Genomic DNA, 26,034 nt, shown 5'->3' on the forward strand with positions numbered 1-26,034 from the left:
AGCAGAATTGGCCCAACTCTAGCACCCGCATCACATTCAGTCACTGACTGAGTTAGGGAAGGTGGGTCCTGAGCATGGCTTCAGGGTTGCAGACAAAAAGGTGTGGCAGCTAGAAGCTGTCAGCAAGCTCCTCAAAGCAAGTTCAGGAGCTTCTTGTCCCAGCTCTGTAATTGTCACACTGTTAGGAAGGTTTTAGAGGAGGCTTGATGGTTGTGAGTTGAGAGTGGATGGGAGGCAAAGAGGTGCAGACCTTTCTTTCCTAATCATGTCAGAGAGTGGAAGGAGAAAACACAGAATGATAGGGAGAGGGAACTCAGGTCAAGGGAGCATATTTATAGATGGAGGAATAGAAACACAAATAGAGAGTGGGCAGTAAAGGACAGAACAAGTTTCCAGTCCTGAAGGATGTGGGGGGAGGTGGAAGGAAGGCCCAGGTGGAGGAAGAACCTCGAAAGAGGAGAGGACTTTTTCCTCTCAATCTGGAGTAGAGGAAGGGAGAAGAATGCAGAGAGAGACATTTTGAGACGTGGGGGTAGTATTAGGGGCACTAAGCCCTGTATTATTTTTATATTTCCAATTCACTAGATAAATAAATTAGTGATTCTAAAGTTGTTAGCACATAGAGATGTCCAAAGTTGGTAGGTGTAAGTAACGGGGAAAAGAGAAGAATTTTAAGTATTTACCATCAAGTTAAAAATGAAAAGATCGGGATGCCTGGGTGGCTCAGTTTGTTAAGCAGCTGCCTTCGGCTCAGGTCGTGATCCCAGGGTCCTGGGATCAAGTCCCACACCTGGCTCCTGACTCAGCAGGGAGCCTGCTTCTCCTTTCCACTCTGCCTGCTGCTCTCTCTGCTTATACTCTCCCTCTCTGTTAAATGAATAAATAAAACCTTAAAAAAATGAAAAGAACTTGGGGCACTTCGGTGGCTCAGTCAGTTGAGTGGCTGACTCTTGATTTCATCTCTGGTCAAGATCTTAGGGTTTTGGGGTCAAGCCCCATGGACTTCAAGCTCAGTGTGGAGTCTCTCTCCCTCTCCCTTCCTCTCTGCCATTTTCTATGCTTGTGTGTGCATGCACTCTCTCTCTCTCAAAATAAATAAGTAAAAAAAATTTTTAAATAAAATCTTTAATTTTATTTATTTGTCAGAGAGAGGAGAGAGAGAGAGCCCAAGTTGAGGGGAGAGGGAGAAACAGGCTTCCTGATGAGGAAGGAGCCCAATGCAGGGCTCCATCCCAGGGCTCTGGGATTGTGACCTGAGCCGAAGGCAGATGCTTAACCAACGGAGCCACTCTGGCATCACAAATAAATTAAAAAAAATTTTTTTTAATGAAAATATCTCAAAAGACTTATCTTTTGGAGAATTCCACCTGATGCAAGTTTGAAAAATATGATTCATTATACTATGAGGAATTTCTAAAACTGCATGTATTCTAATACTTTGTGGTTTTTTTTTTAAGGGTTTTATTTATTTATTACAGAGAGAGAGAGAACACAAGCAGGGGGAATGGGAGAAGGAGAAGCAGACTCCACTGAGTAAGGATTGAGCCTGACACGGGCTCAATCCCAGGACCCCAGGATTGTGACCTGAGCTGAAGGCAAATGCTTAACAACTGAGCCACCCAGGCGCCCCTTAGTGGGTTTGTTTTTGTTGTTGTTGTGAGAGAGAGAGAAAAAAAAAAAAGAGAGAGAGAGAGAATGAGCAGGGGCGGAGAGGAGGAGAGGAAGAGACAGAATCCTAAGCAGGCTCCACACCCGGTATGGAGCCCAAATTGGGAGGGGGGGTGAGGGGGTGGGGTTCAATCTCTCAACCCTGAGATCATGAACCCAGCTAAAATCTAGAGTCTGTCCCTTAACCAACTGGGCCACCCAGGGACTCCCTAACATTTATTGGTTTTTTAAAAAAATAATTTATAATTTGTTTCTATTATTCCATACAACTTGAAGTGAATTTTCTATAAAAAAAGAACCAGTTCTGGAGCACCTGGGTGGTTCAGTGGGGTAAGCCTCTGCCTTTAGCTCAGGTCATGATCTCAGGGTCCTGGGATCAAGGCCCACATGGGGCTCTCTGCTCAGCGGGGAGCCTGCTCCCTTCCTCTCTCTCTGCCTGCCTCTCTGCCTACTTGTGATCTCTCTCTCTGTCAAATAAATAAATAAAATCTTAAAAAAAAAAAGAACCAGTTCTTTGATAATACTCAGTGTTTAATAAATGGGAAAAACAGATTCTCATATGGGGTTGGTGTGGAAGTATAAGATTTTAGTCTTTATGGAAGGGAATTTGACAGACATTTATCAGAAACCCTTAAAAAGTCTGCTTATCTATTGATAAAACAACTTTATTTTTATGACTTTATTTTAAGGAAATTGTTACGCAAGTACTCAAAAATGTATTTCAGAAATGTTAATTATAGCAAAACCGTTATAAGAGCCAAAAATGTGGGAACAATGGATTTGTCTGCAAAAGAAGATTGATTAAAGTATGGTACAACCATCACATAAAATTCCACTTAGTTATTAACATGATGATGTGAATGAATATATAGTAACATAGGAATCATTCAAAAATGTTGATAAAGTGAGAAAACATAGTGCAAAGATGTATACAAAGTATAGTCTTGTTTCTGTGAAAAATAAAAAGAGAGAAAGGCATTTAATTAAAATATCACTATAGACATTGAAAAGCAACCTGGGAAACTTACATGAGTGTTCTGTCTGGGAGTGGGATGATGGTGATTTTTCACTTTTTCTATTGGCTTATTTCCATTTTCTTTTTTTTAAATCTTTTTTTTTTTTTTTTTTTTTTTTTTTTGAGAGAGAGAAGGAGAGAGAGCTGGGGTGGGGGGCAAGGGGCAGAGGAAGAGAGAGAATCTTAAGTAGGCTGCATGCCCAGCATGGAGTCCCCAGTTGGGACTCAATCTCACTGCCCTGAGATCGGACCTGAACTGAAATCAAGAGTTGGATGCTGAACAACTGAGCCACCCAGGGGCCCCAAGCTTGCTTTTCTTCGAGCATCAGTATATAAGATAAACCAGTCTTACTCAACTCTCTCTACATATTTTTTTTGCTTTAGTTTTTAGCAAAAAAAAAAAAAAGTATTATTTTGTTTTCTTTTAAAAACTATTAATGTGACTATTTCAGCTATATTAAGGACTACATTGGTTGGAGCTAACCTAGGAAAAAATCCTTTAGAACATTATTCCAATGGAAAATGTCCAGAGTTCTGAATAACAACTTTACAAGTATTTTTTTTAAGATTTAAATTAAAAAAATTTTTCATTTGAGAGAGAGAGAGAATGAGAGCGAGCAAGAGCAGGGGGAAGAGGGAGAGGGAGAAGCTGACTCCTGGCTGAGCAGGGAGCCTGATGCAGGGACTGATCAGAGAACCCTGAGATCATGACGTGAGCTGAAGGCAGAGGCTTAACCAAATGAGCCACCCAGGCACCCCTACAAGTATTTTTAAAAGGGTGAGATCACTTGTATTTCATTGAGTTAGAGCGATCTGTAACCTGAGACTGTAGGGGAGGATGACAGGCACGGCTGGGAATCAGCTGTACACAGCTCACTGCTGCCTGCCCCTTTTTGGTCTACAAAGCCCTTCTGTTCTGCTATAGCAGGTCTCCCTCTCTGCTGTGAAACCCACTGGGAGGTCCCACCCCTTTCCAACCTGCCTTTCATCACCCCCCCTCCCTTGCCCCCCCCCCCATGCATGCCATCCAGAGATCCAAAGCCACCTATGGGGCTCAGGGTGGCTCTAAGTACACTTTTAGGATCAGCTTCGTTTTCTGTTACATGCCTCGTTTCCTCATGGGAGCAAATGGGTGGATTACGACTTCTGGTTGGGGAACACAATCCTTTTGCCAGCAGCATCTATGCACTGTTTCTGTCACCCTGTTACAGGTATGGAAAAGTTACTTTATACCTAAGTAATCAGTTTTTGTTTGGAGTATAATGAGACCTGTGGAATTTTACTGGATTCAGCTTCATTTTCCTGTGGATAAGAATTTCCCATACATGCCTTATAATAAAGAAGTCAGATTTATAAAACTCATCCTTTTCCATGAGACAAACTGACATTATTTCCTGTCTCTTGAATAGAATTGAAACTCAGCAATTTGCTTTTAATAAAACAATCTAAACTTAACAGGGTGCTGCATTCTGTTGGAAGTAAGAGGGAGGTGTGCTATGGGGTCTGTGCAATGGTAATTGTGCTGAGGACTGCTTCAAGCTTTTTGGTGGTTGTTGTTTTTGTAAACATATATTAACTCAAAAATATATAAATTTATTTAATTTTCACAATAGTCTTTTTTGGGGGGTGAAGGGGGGAAGGGTGTGCAAGTGCAGGAGGGGGGAGGGGCGAGAGAATCTTAAGCAGTCTCCACGTCCAGCAGGGGGCCTACTGTGGGTGGGGATCAATCTCACAATCCCGAGATTATGACTTTACCTGAAATCGAGAGTTGGACACTTAACTGACTGAGCCACCCAGGCGCCCCTTCACGATAGTCTTTTTGAGGAACTGTTATTACCTCAATTTTACAGTTGAAGAAATTTAGATACATAAAAGTTGACGTGCCCAAAGCTTAGTGGCAAGTTACTAGCCCAGGGATTCTGGCTCCAGAGTGGGGGTTTTGAACCACTGTGTTGAATCCTGCCTCACTATTTCTTAGTTGTGCAATGACCATGACTGTGCCTAGAGTGTACTGGGTTCTGGACTAGTCATGAGGATGTGACCTAGTGATTCCCCATTGATAGATGGTTGTGGAAGTAGATTGGTGAAGTCGAGCGGTTTTTGACCTTTTTCTTAAGGAATCTTCAAACCAAATCTTGACTGAAAGCCTAAAGTGAAAAGTGGATGAAAGTGGACTGCTTTGGCTTAAGTAGGGGGACAAGGAAGGGCAGAGCTCCAACCACTCAGGCTTTCTCAGAAGACTTCTTTATAAGGCTCGAGCTTTGAGAAGCATGGTTTCAAAACTACTAAGTGAAACAAAAAGCACAGGATCTGGAATCAGGAGACCTGGGCTCAAATCTAAATAAATCCATTCTTTTTTTTTTTTTTTTTTTTTAAAGACCTTATTTGTCAGAGAGAGAGAGAGAGCAAGAGCGCACAAGCAGGGAGAACAGCAGGCAGAGACAGAAAATGCTCCCTGATGAGCAAGGAGCCTGATGTGGGACTCGATCCCACGACCCTGGTATCATCATCTGAGCTGAAGGCAGACACTTAACCAACTGAGCTACCCAGCTGTCCAAAATCCATTTTTAAGATTCAGTTTTTTTCACCAGTAAAATGGAGGCCATTCATGTATTACCTTGTTGTTGAAGATTACATAAGATGAGGTTCATAAGAGCACTTTGAACTTGTGAAGCAATATAAAGTCTCCATTTCTATAGAGGCTCAACTTGGAAAAGGAGAGACCCAAGTGGCAATGAGGCACAAGGCAGTGTGGAGCATCCTGGGTAGACTTGAGCATTCTCAGAAAGACAGGGAAGGAGTGAGAGGAATGAGAAAAACTAGGTAGAGTCTTGGAGACAATCATCAAATTCCAACTAAGAAATTTTGTTTTAATGATCTCTCCTCAACAGATTATTTTAAAAGATCAATAAGGAACCAATGTCTCTCTGGTTCCCTACTCAATGTCCAGAACATGGCGCACAAGTATATAGCAGGTATTCAATAAACACTTGCTGAATGAATTAGGAAGGTAAGTCGTAAGGAAAATTTAGTGAGCCAATGAACCAAATACATGTTGTTAGGGTATGTGGCTCTGCTTCACAGCAGGCTCCAAATGTGGTTCTCTAAGAGAAAATGTCAACACCACATACAGAACGATGGGGTGACACAGGCACAGGCCTTGGTCATTTTAGTTCGTATGCTAGAGTTTCATTTTGGACTTTAATTATTAAATGTCAAACTCCTCAAATTCACAGGCAAAACAAGCATAAATTTATGAGAGTTCTTGATCTAACTTCAAAGAGGTCTTTAAACTTAATTCCATTGATTTAAAAAAATATCAGGGATGTTGGGTCTCAGTTGTAAATGTGGACAATCAATTTACAGTAAGATGTTTTAAAATAATGTTTAAGTTTTCTGTCAGACTTTAATCTTGTATGTACCTCACACATTCATAGCTCCTAGAGAAAGGGTCAATAGTGCCATTTGAATCATTTCACAGCAGCTGTTCTAGACTTCTAACTTGGATGTTTCAGGCTCCTGTGCTTAAAAAGCTCTAGGAGACAAGGCTCCCTTCCAACCACATCCTCCCCAGTCCTCCCCACGTAGTAGTTCAGCTATAAGTTGCCTCTATCTTTACAAACATTTCAGAAACATTTAATATCACTTTAACTCCCAACACTGGGTAAGTGTTACCTCTTTTTACACTCCTACAAGTCGGTTTTATGTTTATACTGGAATATTTATACTATTTTAAGAGACTAAGTTCATTCTTTTAAGTTGAAAAATAACATGCAGGGGCACCTGGGTGGCTCAGTGGGTTAAGCCCTGCCTTCAGTTCAGGTCATGATCTTGGCGTCCTGGATCGAGACCCATGTCGGGCTCTCTCTTCAGCGGGGAGCCTGCCTCCCTTCTCTCTGCCTGCCTCTCTGCCTACTTGTGATCTGTCAAATAAATAAAATCTTAAAAAAAAAAAAAAAAAAAGAACATGCAGTAGGTTAATAAACTGTTTTGGTGCCAAGTGTGAAGTAAATCAGGAATACAAATCTCCAGATAAGAATGATCGATTTATGAAGTTTACTTCCAGTTCATGAATCTGAACCTTTTGTTGCTCCTTTTGACGCTGCAAAGGATACTTGCGTCCTGTATTTTGTATGTTCCTAGAGTTCTGTTTGCTTTTATTGACCACATTTCATTGCCAAGTTATTTTTAAAGCAATACAAAGCACATTTTCCCACTTGGATACTGGACATCGATTCTGTGCTCTGAAGTCACGAAGATGGACACTCTCTGAAACATCTCTTAAGCAGTTTTGCAAAATGATCACTAGCATGGCCTCTTGGCCCTTGACCCGTATTTATGGATTATCAAATAACTCATCTAACTATGTTGGCCCTTTAACGACCTTGAGTATTGCTTATTCTGAGAACAGAAATCGTAATAGCATAGAGATGCATGGGAGGTCCCACATATTCCAAATAAACAAGCTTCCTAGGCTACTTTTTCATCATTTGTCTCTTTATGGCTTCACTTTGCCAAACAGAATAGCACCCAACAGCAGAAGCCAGAAAACATCCTTTTCTCCTCTCCTCTGTTACTACGGTTATCAAATACTAGCAGAAAATAAATGACAGTAGGCACAGGTGATCAACTTGGGGGAAAATGTCTTAAATATACAAAGCATGTAATTCTGTTTTACATTTTATAATTTAAAATGTTTATATTCCCTAATAGTCCTAACTGGAACCAGTATTTTGTAATTTACCTTGGTTTTCCTCAAGCTTAATTCAGCCAAATATTAATGTATCCATCCTTGTCCTCTTTTGAAATTAAAGTGAAAGTTAAAATGCTATCTGTGGTAGAATAAATCAAGGTCCTCATAATCACAGTATGCCAGCATTAGGTGGAAAGTCCTAGGTGTCAAGTTTGTTTTGTGTTTATTTCTTAGTAACTACGTTTCCTTGATTAGGGTTGGGAATCTGAGATACACCAATTCAACTTTCCTATTTTGCAAATGAGTGAACTATAGTTCAGAGTAGTAAAATTATAGTTGGACTTTGGCTCCTACAAAGATGTTCTTCTAATGATAACTGAGATTGGTAGACTGCAGTAATGCAAAAATAGGACAAAAGATTTCCAAAGATAGTTTCAAGCACTTCATATTAATGTTAGAATCTGACATGAAGCTGTGGATCAGGGCTATGAATCACGCCCAACGCAAGAGTTTAAAAGCAGGCTTTGACATATTTCATGTTGGTATAAAATAAGGAATTTTCATCTTCCAAATATTGTCCAAATGTCATATCCAAATGTCTAAAATTGATATTAACTTTCAATAATGGCACTTATGTGGAAAAAAGAATTATGACTAAGCAAAGAACTTCCAGTTTTTATTTTCTAAACATTTAACAAGAAAGACATTCAACCAAATTTTTAAAAATTAGGATGGATTAATTTACAATAAAATAGTCAACTTAAAATATCAGCCCCTTTTATTTAGGGCCGAGGAGGCCAATAATTCCTGTTTAACAGCAGAATTGCACAACTGGTATTTTTACCTATACTCGATGGCACAGAAATATGAAAGTCATACAATTTCCACTGAGATCCTCCATTCCCTCCAGAGTAGAATTCATATAGTTGCTTCTTAGGTCAGTTCTTGGGCCTTTAAGAATCACCAGTTACATTCTGAAACATATCTACAACTACTCTGATAATGAGAACACTTTTAAAACAATTCTTACAGGAAAAAACCTTAAAGATAAATTTTGTGGCACATTGGACTGCTTAAAGAAACAGCAAAGATGAAAAATAATGTACAAGAATTATAGTCCCCAGCTTATAGAAACCACCTAAATAAAATATTTTCCCTAATTATCCTCACTTCTTATAATTTATTAGCAGAGATGAATTACAAGAAGCAGAATGCACCATTTTTTGGTTCTTGGTTGTAGCTGCCAGCTTGAGAGTTCATGACTGTAAATGTAAAGCGATGATTATGCTCACAAATTCTGGAATGGGAGAAAAACAAAATATCTCTTTAAAAGTGTTTCTCTATCCTTGCTTTCAATTCAAGTCAGACAAAAAATTCACAGCAGTTTAAATGATGATGAAAGACTAAACATGGGCCAACTAAAATACATACTGAGGATAATTTTACCTATTACACTAAAGTGAAAACTGTAATAAGTACGATATTATATTACCAAATAACATTCTAGAGTATGCTGCTGGAGCGAATACAGCACTTAACAGTTTCATTTACAGATTAGGCATGGTAGCCTTTAGACAGAACATTTTCACACTCTTGAAGGTGCAACCTTTAAAACACAAACACACATAAAGTAGTATGTAATTCATAACAGCTGGCCAGGCACTTAACTCAGGGAAAGAGACTTTCAGACTTTGAGGTAAACTAGAACTGTTTTCAGCAATTACAAACATATTCAAAAAACTACACTTTACTTCACACCAACTGAAGTCATTCAGCATTTAACCCTAAGTTTGTCACTCTATTGTGCCAAAATTCACACCTACATGTAACTTCTTAAGAAGCTATTAAAACAACATTTTGAAGTCTGAATTTTGGCCCCATTTCGATACATCTGTGCTTAGAACATACTTGAAAAAACTATAAGGTACATCCATGTAAGGGCTAAAATGAGTATCTTTTCCCCTAAATTTGATATTTAAAAAAAAAAAAAAAGAAAGAAAAAAAGAGTCCTGCTGTGAGTCACACAAGCAGACCAGAGGACGAGGAGGAAGAGGTGGAAGACAAAGACAAGGATGGAGGCGACAAGCCTCAATCCATCCTTGAGAAAATTACACAGCAGTCTTCCCCAAGGAGCAGAAACACAGCAGCAGTTTCTGTTTACAGATGTTGACAGTATGTGAAAGGTCTCAAAATTAACGCAAAGGAACACAACTCTCTGGATTTATTCCACTCTGGGCACAGTTGATGTTTCTTCCCATCTCTGGAATTCATTTCAAGGTAATGTGGAGTTTACTTAAAGGAAAATTCATTTTAGAAGATGGAGGACCTCAGTAAGAATTTACACATCTAAGACCAGAACAGAAAGTGGCCACTTTGTAACTAGTCATTTATCAGAAGTATCGAGTCTATTTTTCATTAGAATTACCATGAAATTATCTGCAAATGGAAAAGCCCTACCTCCAAATCCTCATAACAAACAATTCATTCTATTTTCGATTCCCTTCTCAAATGACTATTTCAATAGAAAGGCGACTTCCTGTTCTGAACAAACTCATCAGCTTATATATCTGGTATGCACAGACTAATTCATTAACATACTGTTTTGCATCCTTCAAAGAACACTTATCAATAGAGAAAACTTTTAAAAATTTTGATCTGAGGCATCCTTATTCTCAAAATAATGAAAAGAAAAAAGAGTTTAATTCAGACTTTCCACGTGGCTAAAAAGGTCTAAATATTTTATTTATAAAAACCTCTAGGCTGACCATCCACAAGATGGCAAGTTTTCCCAGCCATGGTGAAGGATTTGTGCTAACTGACCTCTTCCTTCCTTGCAGGACTAACAGTATGCATCTGGCAAAACTACTAGCTGACGTTACTGGTGCAATGAGCAAACATGGAAGAATTTCTCTCTCTGTGAGGCTAACTGGCTTGCTCAAGTTTGGAAACTGTGACCCTGGTCTGTCAGCACCATGCTTTACTCAACTGAAATAACCATGCTGCCATTGTGGTGGGATGAGGGAGAGGGTGGAGTGAGAAGGGGAATGAGGGCAATTATATACATCATCAAAATACCATGATATAAAGTAAAAATGTCTGTTAATACATCTGAGGCTTGAAAATCATTAATAAAAGCTATTAAAACTGCATTAAACTATTACAGTTTAGAACACCTGCAAATGTGGAGCTTTCAGATATGACCTAAATTTAAATATGAATGGAAGTTCATTATCAGTAAGCTGGAAGAAACAAATTGCATACATTTTGTAAGTGGTAACCAACTCCCTGCCCCATCCCCCCAAAAAAGTAGAAATTAGGTAAAAATTAAGTGAAATTATTCATAATTTTTTCCAGTTTCACCTTTCTCTTGGAAGAGACCCAAATCCGGTGTCTGGAAATCCAACCTCATACATGAAGAAATGGCATCTGCTACCACATCGGTATGTCTTTCCCTCTAGATAGACAGGTCATAGATGTATCTCAGAAATTCATTTCCATGTATAATGATTTCTGAGACATCTATCCACTGAAATATTATAAAGCAAGTCTACAAACCACTCCTAAGAAAAAAGGCACTTTGCTGCAAGAGTTAAGATTTTAATTATGTGAAAGTCGAGAACACTAAAATAGACTCAAAAGTCAGTATTCACTTGCCTATTTATGAATGCAAAGCAGATGCCAAGTTATAGACTATAGCCAATGACATCACAAACAAACCAAATGGCAACTTAACTATATTCTCAGCAAAACAGTAATTTATGACATTTCTCCAAAAACCAACATAATTCCAAGTTCAACAGTAAAAAGGGAAAAAAAAAGTCACCAGCAGTTGCTACTTTAGAGCTCAAGACATTGTTTCCTACAGAATTTCATGTCTATAGTTTGGTTCTCTGTTTCAGAGCATGAATTACTTTTCAGATGAAAAACCTGGCATGGCGGAGGTTTGTTTATGTTGGGGGAGAACCCAGGGTGGAAAACAGTGGGAAGTAACAAGAGGTTCATTTCTCTGGTCAGACAACCAAGTGAGGAGGTAGTTATTCAGAGAACTTCTCAAATAGAGAATATTGTACTGATCTACGTAGAGTTGGGGAAGTAACAGGTGCTTCTCTGTGAGACTGAAGATAGCAACAGGAATACTTCTCCTCCAGGGAAGTCAGGACCAGGGTGTCAGTGCAGCTAAAATAAAGACAGAATCTGTATAAGGGACATATAAATAAAGTAAGAAAAACAAGCTTAAGAAATTAACACGAACGATAACATACTCATTTCCAAACTTGTCCTACCTTGACAGTGGCTCTTTTCTGATGCTAGAATTTTAAAAGTATCTATAAGAAAAGCACACACACCAGGTCATTATAATCAGGTTTCATGTAGCGGTTCTTCAAACTCCTAATCAGTGCCAAGAATATGGTGAAGTATGTACTTTTCATAATAATGCCTTCTAGTTTCTAGTATTATTGAAAGTGTAATAATGTCTATAAAATTACTTAAATGTCTTTTTTTTTTTTTAAAGATTTTATTTATTTATTTATTTGTCAGGGATAGAGAGAGAACATGCACAAGCAGGAGGAGCAGCAGGTAGAGGGAGAAGCAGATTTCCCGCTGAGCTGGGAGCCTGATGTGGGACTTGATCCCAGGTCCTTGGGATCATGACCTGAATTGAAGGCAGACACTTAACCAACTGAGCCACCCAGGTGTAGCCTACTTAAATGCTTTAAAAACAGTTTAGACTTCAGTACTCTCAGAAAAGGTGTCATAAGGAAAATGTTTTATAACTCTAAGTGAGCAGAAACTCTCAGTTAAATAGCACCACCGGAAAAACATAATAGCAATCTCCTCCAAATTTCCCGATGCTAAATTAATAAAATTGATAATTATGTCAGGAGACCACAACATGCTCACCTTGTTACATCACCACACAAGGTAACCCCATACAACCTTGAGTTCCATCATCACTGCTACTGAGTTTCTTCATTCGGTACTGACGTATTTCTCTTACCAGTGTGTAAAAGGCATCTTCGACACCCTATAAAAGAATATGGTTAAGGATGGCTTAATAGACACAATCCAAGTTGCAAGCTCTCTCATTTGTACTTCTTTAGTGGATTTAAAATTCCAATGAGCTGATGAAATAGGGTGATTTAGGAAGAGGACAGCAAACTTAGCATTCTACCGAACACATCAACAGCCTGATATACAAATGGCAGTATTTTGCAAAAATAGCATTCAAGCACAGGAAAATGGGTAATGTGGGACATACAGAACTACCAGATCTAAAGATTCCATTCAGGAGAGCAAAAGCCCTAAACTGTGGCTGGGGTTGATGGAGAAAGGTCTAATGTTTGTACTTATTTTAATCAAGGGTCCTCATTTTAGTAATGTTAAGTAATATTTTAGTAATGTTAAGTAATATTAAGTAATATAATGTTAAGGTGGGAGTAAAATACCACACCAGAATATTCATCAGTTCATTTTGGGTTAAACTGAAGATTAAAAAAACAGAATACTGAAAATTAACAACAAAGAACACGGCTCCTATCTCTAGCAGTCAAACTTTTCTGCACTCAACAAATGCTTGCCAGATGCTCAAAGTTTTGCTATACCTGTCTGGTCTTGGCTGAGGTTTCAATGAATGGAATCCCATAACTCTTGGCCAGTTCGTGGGCTTGTTTTGTGTCCACTGTCCTTGTTGGCAAATCACACTTATTTCCTACTAGCACCATAGGTACATCATCTGAATCTTTTACTCGCTTAATCTGCTCCCTAAAAAAAAAAAAGAATAGTTATCCTAACCTAACAATAGGTTTTTAGGAAGGAATGAGCAGCTAGAACAACAAAGGTTCTAATGAATTTTATATAGCCCTATTAGCTTCTAGTATGGAGTTTTACTTTTTACTCCTCCCCTCCCCACTAATTATAAAAGACCAAGCATACTTCGTTGACTGGTTTAGACTTGATGTAGCGAGAGGGAAGTCAAATAGTGGTTCACCTTCTAGTGGAAATGGATGGCAATTCTACCTTTTGACACATACCCTTGTTAGGCCCCTTCATTTTCCAAAGAATTTGGCTCTGGATTTAATTGGCAACTTGAAATCACACTCTAGATTAAGATCTGAAGTATAGAAAGTAAAGCTTACTGTCTCAAAATAAGTTTCTGAGGTTTTCTTCAAAGTAACAGTATTTAATGAAAGACAGTCTATCCACTTCTCTAGCTGGGTAGTATTCAGACATTTTCTTCAAACAATATTAGCTGAAGTCCAGAAAACACCAGAACTGCTCTTACTAAAAAGGGACCGAAAGATCTGCAACTCCCAACTTACAGCACTCCCTTTAATGACAAAGACGACATAGCACACAGCAGTTTGGAAACAACTGCTCTAGATTCTCCTGACCAATACTGTCTAACAGAACTTCTCACGATGGTGGGAAGGTTCTCTATCTATGCTGTCCCAACTACATCCACCAGTCACACGCAGCTGTTGGACACTTGAGGAATCAGTTGCTATGTGGCCAAGGAACTGATTTTCCAATTTCTTTAACTAAATGAAATAAGCACATAAAATTGTGGCCACCATACAGCACAGTACCGCTACAGATCATACCCCTGGATTACAGACATGGTCATGTGCTGAACTGGCGTCACACTGGCTAGCTCTAAAACTGACCTTTCCTGTAATGGCAGTGTTTAAAGCATAATATAAGTCAAGACAGCCAAAGAGGAAAAATGACTTTTAGAAATTCAACAAATATTAGATGCTTGACAAGTGTTGGAAATCTTACTACATACTGCTATTACTTCCAGAGACCAGATGGAAAATAGAACAGGTTTAGGTGGAAAAAAAACCCCACTGAAGTCAGTTTTGGGCTAGCCTGTTTCTCTGAGCAGACATCACACGGATCGAGCACAAGCCAGCACTGCAGGCCATAGGAAGAACACTTGCATAGAACTATGTGCTACACGCTTTTCTGGGTGATTAACATGTTTATTACTTGTTTAATTTTTAAAACAACTCTTGGTACTCTCTCCATACTATTGATAAGGAAACTGAGGCACAGACATTTGGTAGTTTGCCCCAAAGTCCCATGGGTAATAGATGATGGAGCCAAGTTTCTACCTGTTATATTACTCTGCTCAAAGAATACGGAGCTAAGAGAAAGGAGTCCTGGGTTTTTGGTACTGGCTCTGCTACTGGTAACAGCCATGACTCCAAAAACCTAAAAAACCACTTCCTGCAACTCTACCTCTGATTCCGTAAAACAAGGATGTTGTACTAGAATTTTTTATGGTCTGAGTGGTCTTTGAAATGGTTTTACTGAGAAAGACCATCTTTCCTCTTTATTTACTTCCCACTCATTTCTTCCTATCATCTTCTCTCTTCCATGACTGAGGACTCTCAGACATGTTTTCCTTTCTGAAATTCCTGTGTGATCTTCATACCATCACCTCTGGTTCCGAATCATCCAATTAGCAATTGGATAATCCAATAATCTGAATAATCCGAATAATCCAATTAGCACTTCATTTAAGTGTTATCACACATTCTAGCCATGTTATTATATAAACTCCAATATTAACTTTCAGTTATAACCCAGAACCTCAACGTTAGACAAACTGAAACCAACTCTTCTCATAATTAAAAAACACTATCTTCCCTAGTGTGGTATCCTCATCCCCCCATCCCCACCCCACAAAGCTTCAGAATACACTTACAGGTCATCCTTTCAGAAAAAATAATGTTCCTAGTACCTGTAGAGGTTAATATCTGCAAATGATTTGCTATTATTGATGGCAAATACACAGAGGAAGCCTTCGCCTGTCCTCATGTATTGGTCTCTCATGGCACTGTACTCCTCTTGACCAGCTGTATCCAGTATGTCCAACAGACAGGTTTCACCATCTATAACCACCTGTTTTCGGTAAGAATCCTGGGGGTATGGAGGGTGGGAGACGGCAGGGAGAGAGGAAGATTTCATTTTTATTAGAAACCATAGGGAACGCAATGCTATTGCCAAGGTAAGATAAGCTCCTACCTAAGTTTTATTTCCATCCCTCTGGTTTATCCCTCAAACTCCTCATATATAATCACAATCAGAAAGTACTTAATGTCACCCTAGGGAAAAAAGCCCCAAATCCTAGATGCCTGTAAAAAGAAAAATGTGGTCATTCTGTTCCTGGAAAAGATGGAAAAGTGTGGTAATTCAAAAGATAGCTCTATTGCAGTTAGACTAAAGATTCGGTTTCACAGTGTTTCATTAAGGTACAAAGTGGACTTTTCTTACTTATTTACTGTGTATGCAAAGTTCTAAATATACCTCCACCAATTATACCTGGCCCTAGACACGGTGTCATTTGTGTTTATGACTAAACACACAAATATTTTTTATTTCAGACAAGATTATAAAATAAAAATACTTTTCTCATCATGGTGAATTTTTACCTTTGGGAAATATTCCTGAATCAAGTTCCTAAGTGTGCCAAACAAGATTTACAGCTATATTTCCTAAGAAGGAAAAACACGCATAGATCACATATATTTACATTTTAAAAGTTCACAATTTGGTTCTGAGGCCAAAATTTTACTTGTATCTTAATACTCATGTTTTGGGAATTCAGTTCAAAGAAAAGAACCCATCACTCTTGGTAAAGATCTGGCTCCAGAAACAGAATGTGACCTAGTTTCCCAGTTCATTGATCAGTGCCTCTGTAACGCATCTTCACAGTGGGACTGTAATGTACTTTGAAATTAACACAGCATTCGCATTGACAAAACTTGTTCAAAGCATGAAATATGGCTAAGTGTACGAATAAGCTGAAGAAATGAGCACAATTTAAACTAATTTACAGTAACAGAAGTCAGAGAAGTGGTTATTTCCTGGCAGGCTGGGGGTTTATTGACTGGAAAGTGGCATGGGAGAACTCTCTGGGGCACTGGAAACTGTCTATATTCCTGAGTGGTGGTTATGTAAGTACATACAAATATTTAAGTCACTGTGTGTATTTTACCATTTGTGTATTTTACTGTATGTACATTCCCCTTCAATAAATAAAACCCAGAAAAATATAAAAAGGTTCTAACTATTAACACTAAAGCTTAAATGAGTACTTACACTTAAAATGAAATTTCTTTCAAAGACTGAAGACTGATTTTTAATAATGGCTATGTTAGTTAGCTTCCATTAAACATTAAATAGCTGGGGGTTAGGAAGACCAGGATGTGGGTTAAAATAAAATAATCTCTAATCAGACATTTCTAAACTGAATAAACAAAACCTTTTATTTAAAGGAACTTAGATGCCATTATTCAAGCCAATCTATAGCATGAATTCATACAAAAAACATACTGATTTTACTGAACATCCCTGTGTGTGACAGGCAGAACATGTTTATGGTAATCTAGTAGATGAGAAAATGAGGCTCAGAGAGTTTAAGTGATTTGCTCAATATAATGTAACTAAATAAAATGCAAACAGGGACCAAAAGAAATCTAGGCAGTAACTCAAAATCTCTTATTCTTTCTACTTCAGCCCAGTCTCAGCTGCTTCAGCCAGCTAACTAAAATTGAAGAATTTTAGTTAGTAAAGGATCACCGATCCTTGAAATTTTTATCTCCATCCTATTATTCCTATGGCCTGTGTTTAACAGAGCTGTCATGAGTTCAACAATGAGTATGAGAGTTTACTAAACTATTACATTATCAGGGTTTTTTTTAAAGAAAATCTTTAGCAGCTATGAAGAACTCTTGAACTCCTGAACTCTTCTCCACAAACACGGAAAGCTTCCTTATTGTATTACTGAACGCACTACTCTAAATAACTTTTGCTTTCTCTCTTGATTATTCCTTTAGCTAACGAACAGCAAAAGGTGGGTGTACGGGTGAACCAAAAGTCAGAGGTAGGGTCAGCGCACTACCACTGGGCCTCACCTCTATGGTGGGATCATATTCATCTACAAAGTGGTTCTGGATTAGCTGGATTGTCAGTGCGCTTTTCCCGACACCACCTGCTCCAACCACCACCAGTTTGTACTCAGTCATTTCACACCAGCAAGAACCTGTGGGAAAGCAGCAATTAGGTTTAATGGGCGAGCCACAACTACAGTACTTCAAAGCCTTCCATAATCAATAGTATGTAAAGCCCGAGTTTGAAATCTATCGGTTCCAGACACGTGACCCTCCACTTGGTTCTCAAAGTGATTCAGGAGTGCAAAAACAGTCGCAGGTTACTGCAGGCCTCAGAATTCTGGTGAGTCGCCGAGCTACCCCCACCTAGCTCTATTTTCAAGTCCGCGGGCCCCGCCCTCAGCCCAAGGTAAAGGAATACCCTCTTCCTACTCCTCCCGCACTTCTCAGCTACGGGGGGCAGCCTCCAGGCCGTCCCCTAGTCTTACACCCCCGGCAGTCTCCAAAGATCTCCCCCGGAGGGCTCAAAACTAAAGACCCCCGCCCAAGGGCCTTTGTCTCCAGCCTGCAGACTCCGTTCGATTCCTGGCAACAACGAGGCGCCTGTATGCTCCAAAGACGAGCGCTACACACCACACAACCTTACCTCAAGCTTCGTTGCCTCCGCTTCCGACGGATTTAGGACCACAACTGGGAAAAATGTTGGAGACCCCGGAACCGCCATGAACAGCCCCCACTAGGGAGCGGCACTTCCGGCCCCGCCCGCTACGTAATCAGACGGCGCCCCGGGCGCCAGAGTCCCCGCCCCGGCCACGTGGGCCACCGACCCAGGAGTCACGCGGCGGGCCGCACCCAGACCCGCCCCTCCCACACAGGACGTTTCAAAAATGAAAGCGCTAGGTGCTAGAGTCTCAAAAATCAGTAAAACTTTATTCGCTTCCATTCTTTCGCCATTAACAGAAAACTGGAGAAAGCAAAATGTTTTGTGTTTACAAAGATAAACGGCCTCTTTACCCAGAGAAGATCAAAACCTCAAATGACAACGGGGAAGATAAAAGCGCCCTCCCCCACATCCCCTGAGCTGCCCTTGTCATCTTAGACAAAGCCTTCAGTCCACTGGCCAGGGACCCTGGATGTGGCCAATTCAAGATGAGGGCCAAGAAATCAGATCAATCCGTTCCCGTGATATAAAGTCGAACAGAAGCTACACCAGGGGTCAAGTGCCTGTATTTCACAGGACACAGGAACCAGGCGGCTACTTATAAAAAAAACAAGATTCATTTCAGGCACAACTTTTTTATTTTTTTTTTGTTTTGTTTTTAAATCAGTAAAAGAAACTGGGTCCTAGAAGCTGCAGTGATCTAAGCAGCAGCAAGTTTGTGCATTCGTCTTTTTTTTTTTGTTTTGTTTTTGTTTAAATACGATTAAATTACCACACTGCTGGCACACCTCATTTGCATGAAATTCTGCACCATACATACTAATTGTAGTAAAATTACCCCCCCTCCCCAATCCCAGGAAAAAAGAAACTACTCTGGAAGATAATTTTCACTGAAATCTAACCAAACTTCGTTAAGTGGACTGTGACAAGATTATAAATGATATGAAAAATAACATTTTAACATTTGGCCATCAACTTATTAAGGAAATGGTTTGCCTATATAAATTTTTATAATTTTTGTAATTTTTAATATATTCTACCTTCATATGGTCCTCAGGATTAAAGCATAATGAATAGGAAAGAAAAGGAAAAGAACGCAACTGAGTGCTAAGGCAGAACATCTTGCCAGATAGTAATGAAGGTAGAGTATATACTAAATACCAAGTGCAGAATTTCATAGGGCCAACGAGATAACAGTCTATATTTTTCACTTACACAGGCGAAGTGGATTTTGCAATTACCAGTTGCGTTAAATGCACCAAATAAAGCTCCTAAAATTGATACTATAAGGCGCCACCTTAAGTTTCCAGGCTGCAACTGTGCATAATTTTAAAATGGTTTTCTTAAATTTATTTATTTTTTTAAACATAACACGAGGAAGGTGTTAAAACTGGTGTAATAGCTCAATAGAATAAGTATTCCAGATTTTGGGAGGGATGAAGAGGGAGATATTCAGAACCCTTCACCAGAATCCCCCCAACTTGATCATAGTGGATTAATGATGTGCTTTGTGGATGTGGTTAGTCAATGACACCAGCTTGACGGATCTTTCTTTCTGCACCAAATCCCTGTGAAAAAGTAAAATTGCAGTTAATTACTATAAAGCATTACTTTTAATCATTGTAACCACCACCATTTCTTTCTCAGAGGAGGAAATCCATAGTAAGCCCTCCCGATCTATTACCTAATATCTGTTCGAAAGATCAAGAAATGTGCTCATTGTGAGCAAACTGTTATTGTTAGGGGCTGAACAAATGAGTAGAGAGTTTTAACTAGTTAAAAGCATACTTGAGTAGTGAAAGAGAATCCTGAAGTTTTCCTGCTTCATTAAGCTCTGTGCTATGCCGAAACAAGACCCTGAGTAGCATACAGGTCAGCTGCCCCTACCCACCCCAAAACCTTGTACACCCTCATACCATTGAGTTATCTGGTCCCCTAGGCTGACGAAGAACCATTAGGCGAGGAGCACTGGCATCATCCAGGGTGATGTTCTTTAAGCGATTGACCAACCTATCAGGTCGTGGAGCTGCAACAGCCTTGGGGCCCTCACTGCAATGAAGTCAAGAGGTGAGAAGAAACAACTCTTGGTGGGAAGAAAGCAAGCACTTGCAGAGGAGTATGTTTTCTATCTAACTACCCCCAAATGACTCAGTTATAATAAGGGACTCTTGCCTCACCTAGCCAGCTAGCTAGCAAGACAGGACAGACAAGTTTGTTTATGTTTTTATTCTGAACTCAAGGTTTATTACTACAGAGGAACTGGAAGAATCATTTGGGTGAGGGTCATCCCTCATCCCATCTAATCTACAACTAGAAAAACCAGTTCCACAAAATGAGGTAGTGAATGTGAAAAGCCTTAGAAAAGTTAAATATGAAGAAATATTTCAAGAGACTCCCAGCTCCTCTCATGGTAACATTACAGATTTAAAACACTTAAAAAAATAGAGACTACAAAGTTAGAATTTTAAGCAGCATATAAATGGCTTAATGAAAAGAAAAAGCTAAACAGAACCTTTAAGAACAAGGACTACATAATCTTACTGTATCTAAGTTCTAATACATAGGATGTACCCAATTAATGTTTCATTGGGCCAGATGTGTAAGACTATAAAATTTAGACAATGAAGACTAGAGGTTAAAAAAACAAAGACACAGAAAAGATAAAGAAATAACCAGAAAGTGGCAGGATAAAAAAAAAGCTGTGATGAAAGGTGAGGAAGCATGATAAACCAGAGTTTACGAAAGTTTAAAGGCAGTCCAGGGAATTCATCAGCCCAACAACAACAAACTCACCAGACTCGCCAAACATTACAAGCGCTGCACTTGCCAGTGCGCTGATTAAGAATCACTGAGAATTCCACCTCATCTCCAGCCTGTAGCTCAATGCCATCTTGAACTTCTTTCACATGGAAAAAGAGCTTCTTGCTATCTCCTACTTCATAGTTAATGAAGCCAAACTGGGGGAAGAAGGGGGAAAAAAAAAAAGCTTAAAAAAAAAAAAAAAAAAAAAAAAAAAGGAAAGACAATGATAACTTTAAAAAAGGGGGGGGGGAGACATATTACAAGGGGGAAAAGTACCTCACTCTGGATGAAGTACACTGTCTGAACCTAACTAGAATGGGATTTATAAAACATGGTATATTAATGTTGACTTGCCTGTGCTAGAATGTAAGATATGGGTCCAAAAAACTTGTCAGGGAAGAAATCTTTGAAATCACTGCCGTTCAATCTATCATAGCATGACTGAGAAAAATGTTGGCTTGTGTCTTCATATAGTATATGGATTTTTTGAATTAGGAAAAAAAAAAAAATCATACTGAGATCATAATATTAGGAATAGTTTTGTTTGCCCTAATTGTATTTTATGAATATTTTTACACAGCTTTCTTTCTTGTGTGGTCTGCAAAAGCAGCTCTAAGCTAAAGTATACAAAATCTTGTTCTATTCTGAAATATCTCACTCCAAATTTATTTTCCAGTCATGTAATGTTAATAATACTCTTTACATTCTTTTTGCTTGTATCGCCATTTTCTTCATCTGTTTTTTTTTCATATTTTTTACAAACTACCTCAAATCATTGAAAAAGGGGTGGAACAGAAATAAAAACCAAGTGAGAATATTGGCAGTTTTCCCTTGGCTGAAAAAATTTCAAGGTTTTGGTTAACACTTGTTTACCAACTAATAAAAGGATCAAGTTCAGATCCAGAGATACTACCACTTACCTGATCCTTTACACACTCCACTGTGGCCCTACGCAGGGGTGTGATGTTGTAGGCCATAGTCTGTGCATTTTGGCCCAAGACACACAACTGGAACTTGACACTTTCCCCTTTCTGCAGGCAATCCCCTTTGTTGGCCATCCCAACTATGCCAAATGGATAGACCTCACCTTTCATATCCCCTGTAAGGAGAAATAAATACAAAGTCTAAAAACTAGTATTTCACAACGGGCCTATGCTGATGTTCCTCATAAATTAATAAGTAAATTGCTAAAAATGCATTATATTCCTAAAAAGATTTTCATACCTGAGAAATTTTACCATAAAGCTTCAATGAAATACTATCATGAAAAAAGTGAGAACTTGCAGTACTTCACCAGCTAATGAATAGTTTAAAGTTTTTTTTTTTTTTAAAGTAATCTCTACATCCAATGTAGGGCTTCAATTCACTACCCTGAGTTCAAGAGTTACATGCACTTTACACTGAGCTAGCCAAGTACCCTAATAAACAGTTTTAAACTACACTTACAAAATTAAAAATAACACTATCACTCACAATCTCGTTACCTAAATATCTGGGTGTTTTAAGCACAATGGGTTGCTAACATGATCCACTGGATTATCTTCTTCCCCACTCCACAATATTAGCCAACCAGTTGAAAGTACTTCTGGCCCACACTTAACAGGGCATTAAACAAGTCAGGAACAGGCAAAAACAATGTGGATAAATTTCTTTGGCATTCTACATCTTTTCTTTGTTCTGACTGTGGCTCCCTCAAACCAACTGGTACTTTTCTCCCAGTTCAGAGGTCAGCATACTTTTTCTTAAAAAACAGTAAACATTTTAGGGTCGCAGGTCATCCTGCGCCTGTCATAACTACACAACTTTGCTGTTGCCGTGAGAAAGCAACCAAAGACAATATATAAATGAATGGCTATGGCTGTTTCAAGACACCTTTCTTTACAGAAACAAGCCACCATAGTTTTGTAGAGCTCTTCCTTGGAGGAAAAAGTTGGCTGGGGTGCCCCGGGGGTTAAGTTGATTAAACGTTTGACTCTTGATCTCAGCGACTTGAGTTCAAGCCCTGCATTGTGCCCCATGGTACTTACGGAGCCTACTTAAAAATAAATGAACAAATAAATAAATAATAAAAAGTAAAAGAGTAAATAAAAAATGTTGGCCGTAGGTCAGTGCAGGCTGAATAAAAATCATGCCAAAGGTTCAGCTGCTTATTAGTTCACCAGGATGGTAAAGCCACTGAATCAACAAAAATGAAGAGAAGAAAACCATCAGGTGGAAGAGGAAGCTTCAGAATTGGAAACGTTTTTTAATAATTCTCTTGATGATGCAGGGTAAGTGAAGGTTGTCTTCTCAAACATATAGGAACCCTGGGGTGCCTGGGTGGCTCAGCGGGTTAAGCCTCTGCCTTTAGCTCAGGTCATGATCCTGGGGTCTTGGGATCGAGCCCCACACTGGGCTCTCTGCTCAGCAGCAATCCTGCTTCCCCCCCACCTTCTCTGCCTGCCTCTCTGCCTTCTTGTGATCTCTGTCAAATAAATAAATAAAATCTTAAAAAAAATATATAAAATAATTAAAAAAAAAAAAGCACAACATATAGGAACCACAAACTTTTGGATATACTTCCAACAGGTAAGTCATGTAGGATTAGAGATAACTGGTGTGATGTAGTTGTGTTAATACTAACTACCATTTATTAAACACTTATAGATTCATATTTAGTATTTCCAGAACCTTAGATTGAAGTTATCTTCATTTCAAAGATGAAGAAACTGAGCTAGGAAAGATTTAAGTCATTTGTCCAAGATTCTATAGCTAGGAAGTGCAAGAGCTGGTCTTCAGATCCAGGCTTGCCCTACTTCAAAGTCCACGGTCTTATACAAAGTTGTTTTTTTATTCCTGAATAAAAGAACTGTTCTCATCAACAAGTAGGAAAATGTGACCGGTCTAGTCTCAAAAACCTCTAGGCTGGGGCGCCTGGGTGGCTCAGTGGGTTAAGCCGCTGCCTTCGGCTCAGGTCATGATCTCAGGGTCCTGGGATCGAGTCCCGCATCGGGCTCTCTGCTCAGCAGGGAGCCTGCTTCCCTCTCTCTCTCTCTGCCTGCCTCTCCATCTACTTGTGATTTCTCTCTGTCAAATAAATAAATAAAATCTTTAAAAAACAAAACAAAACAAAAAAAAAACCTCTAGGCTTATAGATTTCAGGAAAGTTTCCTCTTCCATAAAATCCTTGCTTTGGACTGTATCCTAGAGCCAGTGGTGAAGAATAAATGGATTAGGGACTGGGAACACAAAATAAGTGGCATTTACAGAGGAGGAAGAAGGACAATTTAGTAAGTTGCCTAGCCCCCACAGCCCTTTTAGGAGTATGGTATAATCATGGGATTGGTTTAAAATACTGATTTGTAAAAGGCCAGATCTATACTGAGTGATTTTTTTTTTTTTTAAAACAATGTATTTAACACAAGTAAAGGTGGGAAAGCAGAACAAAGTTTATTTTAAATTAATATGAATTAGACCCAAATTAACAAAAGGAGTGATTAAAGTAAGAGTGATTTGCTATAAAATCTATTCCTATTTGGAGGGTTTTTGAGGTGGGTAGGTGGGAAATGGGTGTTCTGAGGGTCTGTGTAAAACAAACTCCTAAGGACCTCATATGGTAAAAGAACATGTTATCAAGGTTCATTTCTTTCTCTCAAATGACCTGTTCTTCCCCACTTCGTGCTCTTGGACACTTATATGACACAATATTTATTCTCTTTGTGAGCCAAGCTATTATCTTTGGTTGGAAATTCAAACCCTCTCACCAACCCCATCATTACGTAATTTAGCTATACTAATCATCCATTGGTTCCTACTACCATCCCTATTGCAAACTTATTTTATGTACAAAGTAGTCTTTTTTTTTTTTTTTAAGATGTATTTGAGCGCACATGTGTGTGTACATGCACATGAGTGGGATTGGGAGAAGGAGAGAGAAGCTCAAGCAGGCTCCACACTGAGAGTGGAGCCCGACTCGGGGCTTGAACTCATGACCAGAGCCACCTAGGTACCCCCAAAGTTGTCTTTTTGGTGCTAATTCCTAGGGATAAGGAATGGTACCGGAACTGAGAGAATTACTGAAGGTGCAGAGAAAAAAGCCAAAAATGAAAAATGCAGAGCTTTGGTCGAGAGACAAGTAGTAGGATCCACATGGAAACCTAGCTATTGAGGAATAAATATAGTACTTTAACAGAAAGCAAAAATGTTCATAGAAGTGAATGCTACTAGGAAAATTTGCCAATACTGACATAAATAAGTAGAAAACAATACAAGAAAACTGTGAAGTTGTATTAAACATAATCAGTGTGAATATCTGATATCACACATTGGAGGACTATTGTTAGTGTGAGATTTTATTGTCAGTCTATTTCAATAACTCAGTTGCTCACTTATCATTTGTTCACAATATAAATCCAGGCTGATCTAATTTCCAAAGAATACAGAAATGAAAGCCAAGAGATGGGAGTAGGTGGGGGTAGGGGAAGAATCCCTTTTCCTTAGTTTCAGTTTTTAAGGAATCCAAAAAGAACTGCACCACCACCAACATATCTGACAGGAATGCTCTTACCTTCCTCCACAATCTCAATCATTCCTTGGTACTCAGTCTGTGTTGGATCAACACTCCTCAAGGGGCGAATGACTTTACCAGAGTAGATGGTGGGATCAGCTTCCTCAGTAATGCCATTCACTACAATACAAAAGCATGTTCTACTTCTTACTCAACAATTTCAACTCATTCTAGAGTAAAAGAAGCTAAAATCATTGCAACAAATGTTAACAGTGGGTTCACTGCTTGTCTGCTATTCTTGAAATATCTCTAAACTACCATAAAACAGAGAAAGTTAATTTAAGAAATTAACAAGTACTTATATTTAAAACATGTCTTATTTTCTTCATCTTTTCTAGGTGACCAAGTATTACTTTTAGGGGGTGCCTTCCCCTGTCTCTAAAATGGCAACCCCAACACTTACACACTTCCCTTTATTTTAATCTTTATTTTTTATTATTTTTTTTAATGAGAGAGAGAGAAGAGGGTGGGCAGAGGAAGAAACAGACTCTGACCCACAGGGAGCCTGGTGCAGGACTCAATCCCAGGACCCTGGAATAATGACCTGAGCTGAAGGCAGAGGCTTCACCAACTGAACCACCCAGGCCTGCACCCTCTTTACTTCAATCTTAGTAACATATATTACTATATTTCTGAATATACTACATACAATACTCATCTTGTTTGCTGTTGACTACAGATAAATTAAAAAATAAACTCAACAAAGGCAGGGATTTGTCTGATTTCTTCACTGCTATATCCCCAGTACCT

At 39.0% G+C, this 26,034-nt stretch overlaps 2 protein-coding genes across 4 annotated transcripts in view; both read right to left on the reverse strand.

The window, feature by feature from the left end:
- Nucleotides 1-8,039: 8,039 nt before the first annotated feature.
- Nucleotides 8,040-18,025, reverse strand: NRAS (NRAS proto-oncogene, GTPase). Its single transcript, XM_044238966.1, has 7 exons — nt 17,922-18,025; nt 17,300-17,427; nt 15,124-15,302; nt 12,980-13,139; nt 12,279-12,402; nt 11,660-11,701; nt 8,040-11,552 (listed from the first exon to the last, which is right to left on the reverse strand). The coding sequence occupies exons 2-5, from the start codon at nt 17,408-17,410 to the stop codon at nt 12,283-12,285; spliced, it is 570 nt and encodes a 189-aa protein (XP_044094901.1). The 5' UTR covers nt 17,411-17,427; nt 17,922-18,025; the 3' UTR covers nt 8,040-11,552; nt 11,660-11,701; nt 12,279-12,282.
- A 154-nt stretch (nt 18,026-18,179) lies between these two features.
- CSDE1 (cold shock domain containing E1) overlaps nt 18,180-26,034 on the reverse strand; it is a 40,127-nt gene continuing 32,272 nt past the window's right edge. For all 3 annotated transcript variants that reach the window (XM_044238969.1, XM_044238968.1, XM_044238967.1), the window contains 5 exons: nt 25,285-25,404; nt 21,659-21,837; nt 20,730-20,893; nt 19,853-19,985; nt 18,180-19,504 (listed from right to left, as the gene is read on the reverse strand). In XM_044238969.1, the coding sequence (XP_044094904.1) occupies nt 19,457-19,504; nt 19,853-19,985; nt 20,730-20,893; nt 21,659-21,837; nt 25,285-25,404 (644 nt within the window). In that variant the 3' untranslated portion in view covers nt 18,180-19,456. The remainder of the gene's footprint in view (nt 19,505-19,852; nt 19,986-20,729; nt 20,894-21,658; nt 21,838-25,284; nt 25,405-26,034) is intronic.

Source organism: Neovison vison, chromosome 2 (genome assembly GCF_020171115.1).
Source record: "Neovison vison isolate M4711 chromosome 2, ASM_NN_V1, whole genome shotgun sequence".
Lineage (NCBI taxonomy): Eukaryota > Metazoa > Chordata > Mammalia > Carnivora > Mustelidae > Neogale > Neogale vison.

Bases quoted from the DNA above. Each gene is read 5' to 3' on its own strand.
- NRAS (XM_044238966.1), bottom strand. From the start codon at position 17,410: ATGACTGAGTACAAACTGGTGGTGGTTGGAGCAGGTGGTGTCGGGAAA. The intron at 15,303-17,299 runs GTGAGGCCCAGT...CCATACCCCCAG, and splicing joins AATATGATCCCACCATAGAG to GATTCTTACCGAAAACAGGT. The intron at 13,140-15,123 runs GTACTAGGAACA...TTTTTTTTTTAG, and splicing joins GCAGATATTAACCTCTACAG to GGAGCAGATTAAGCGAGTAA.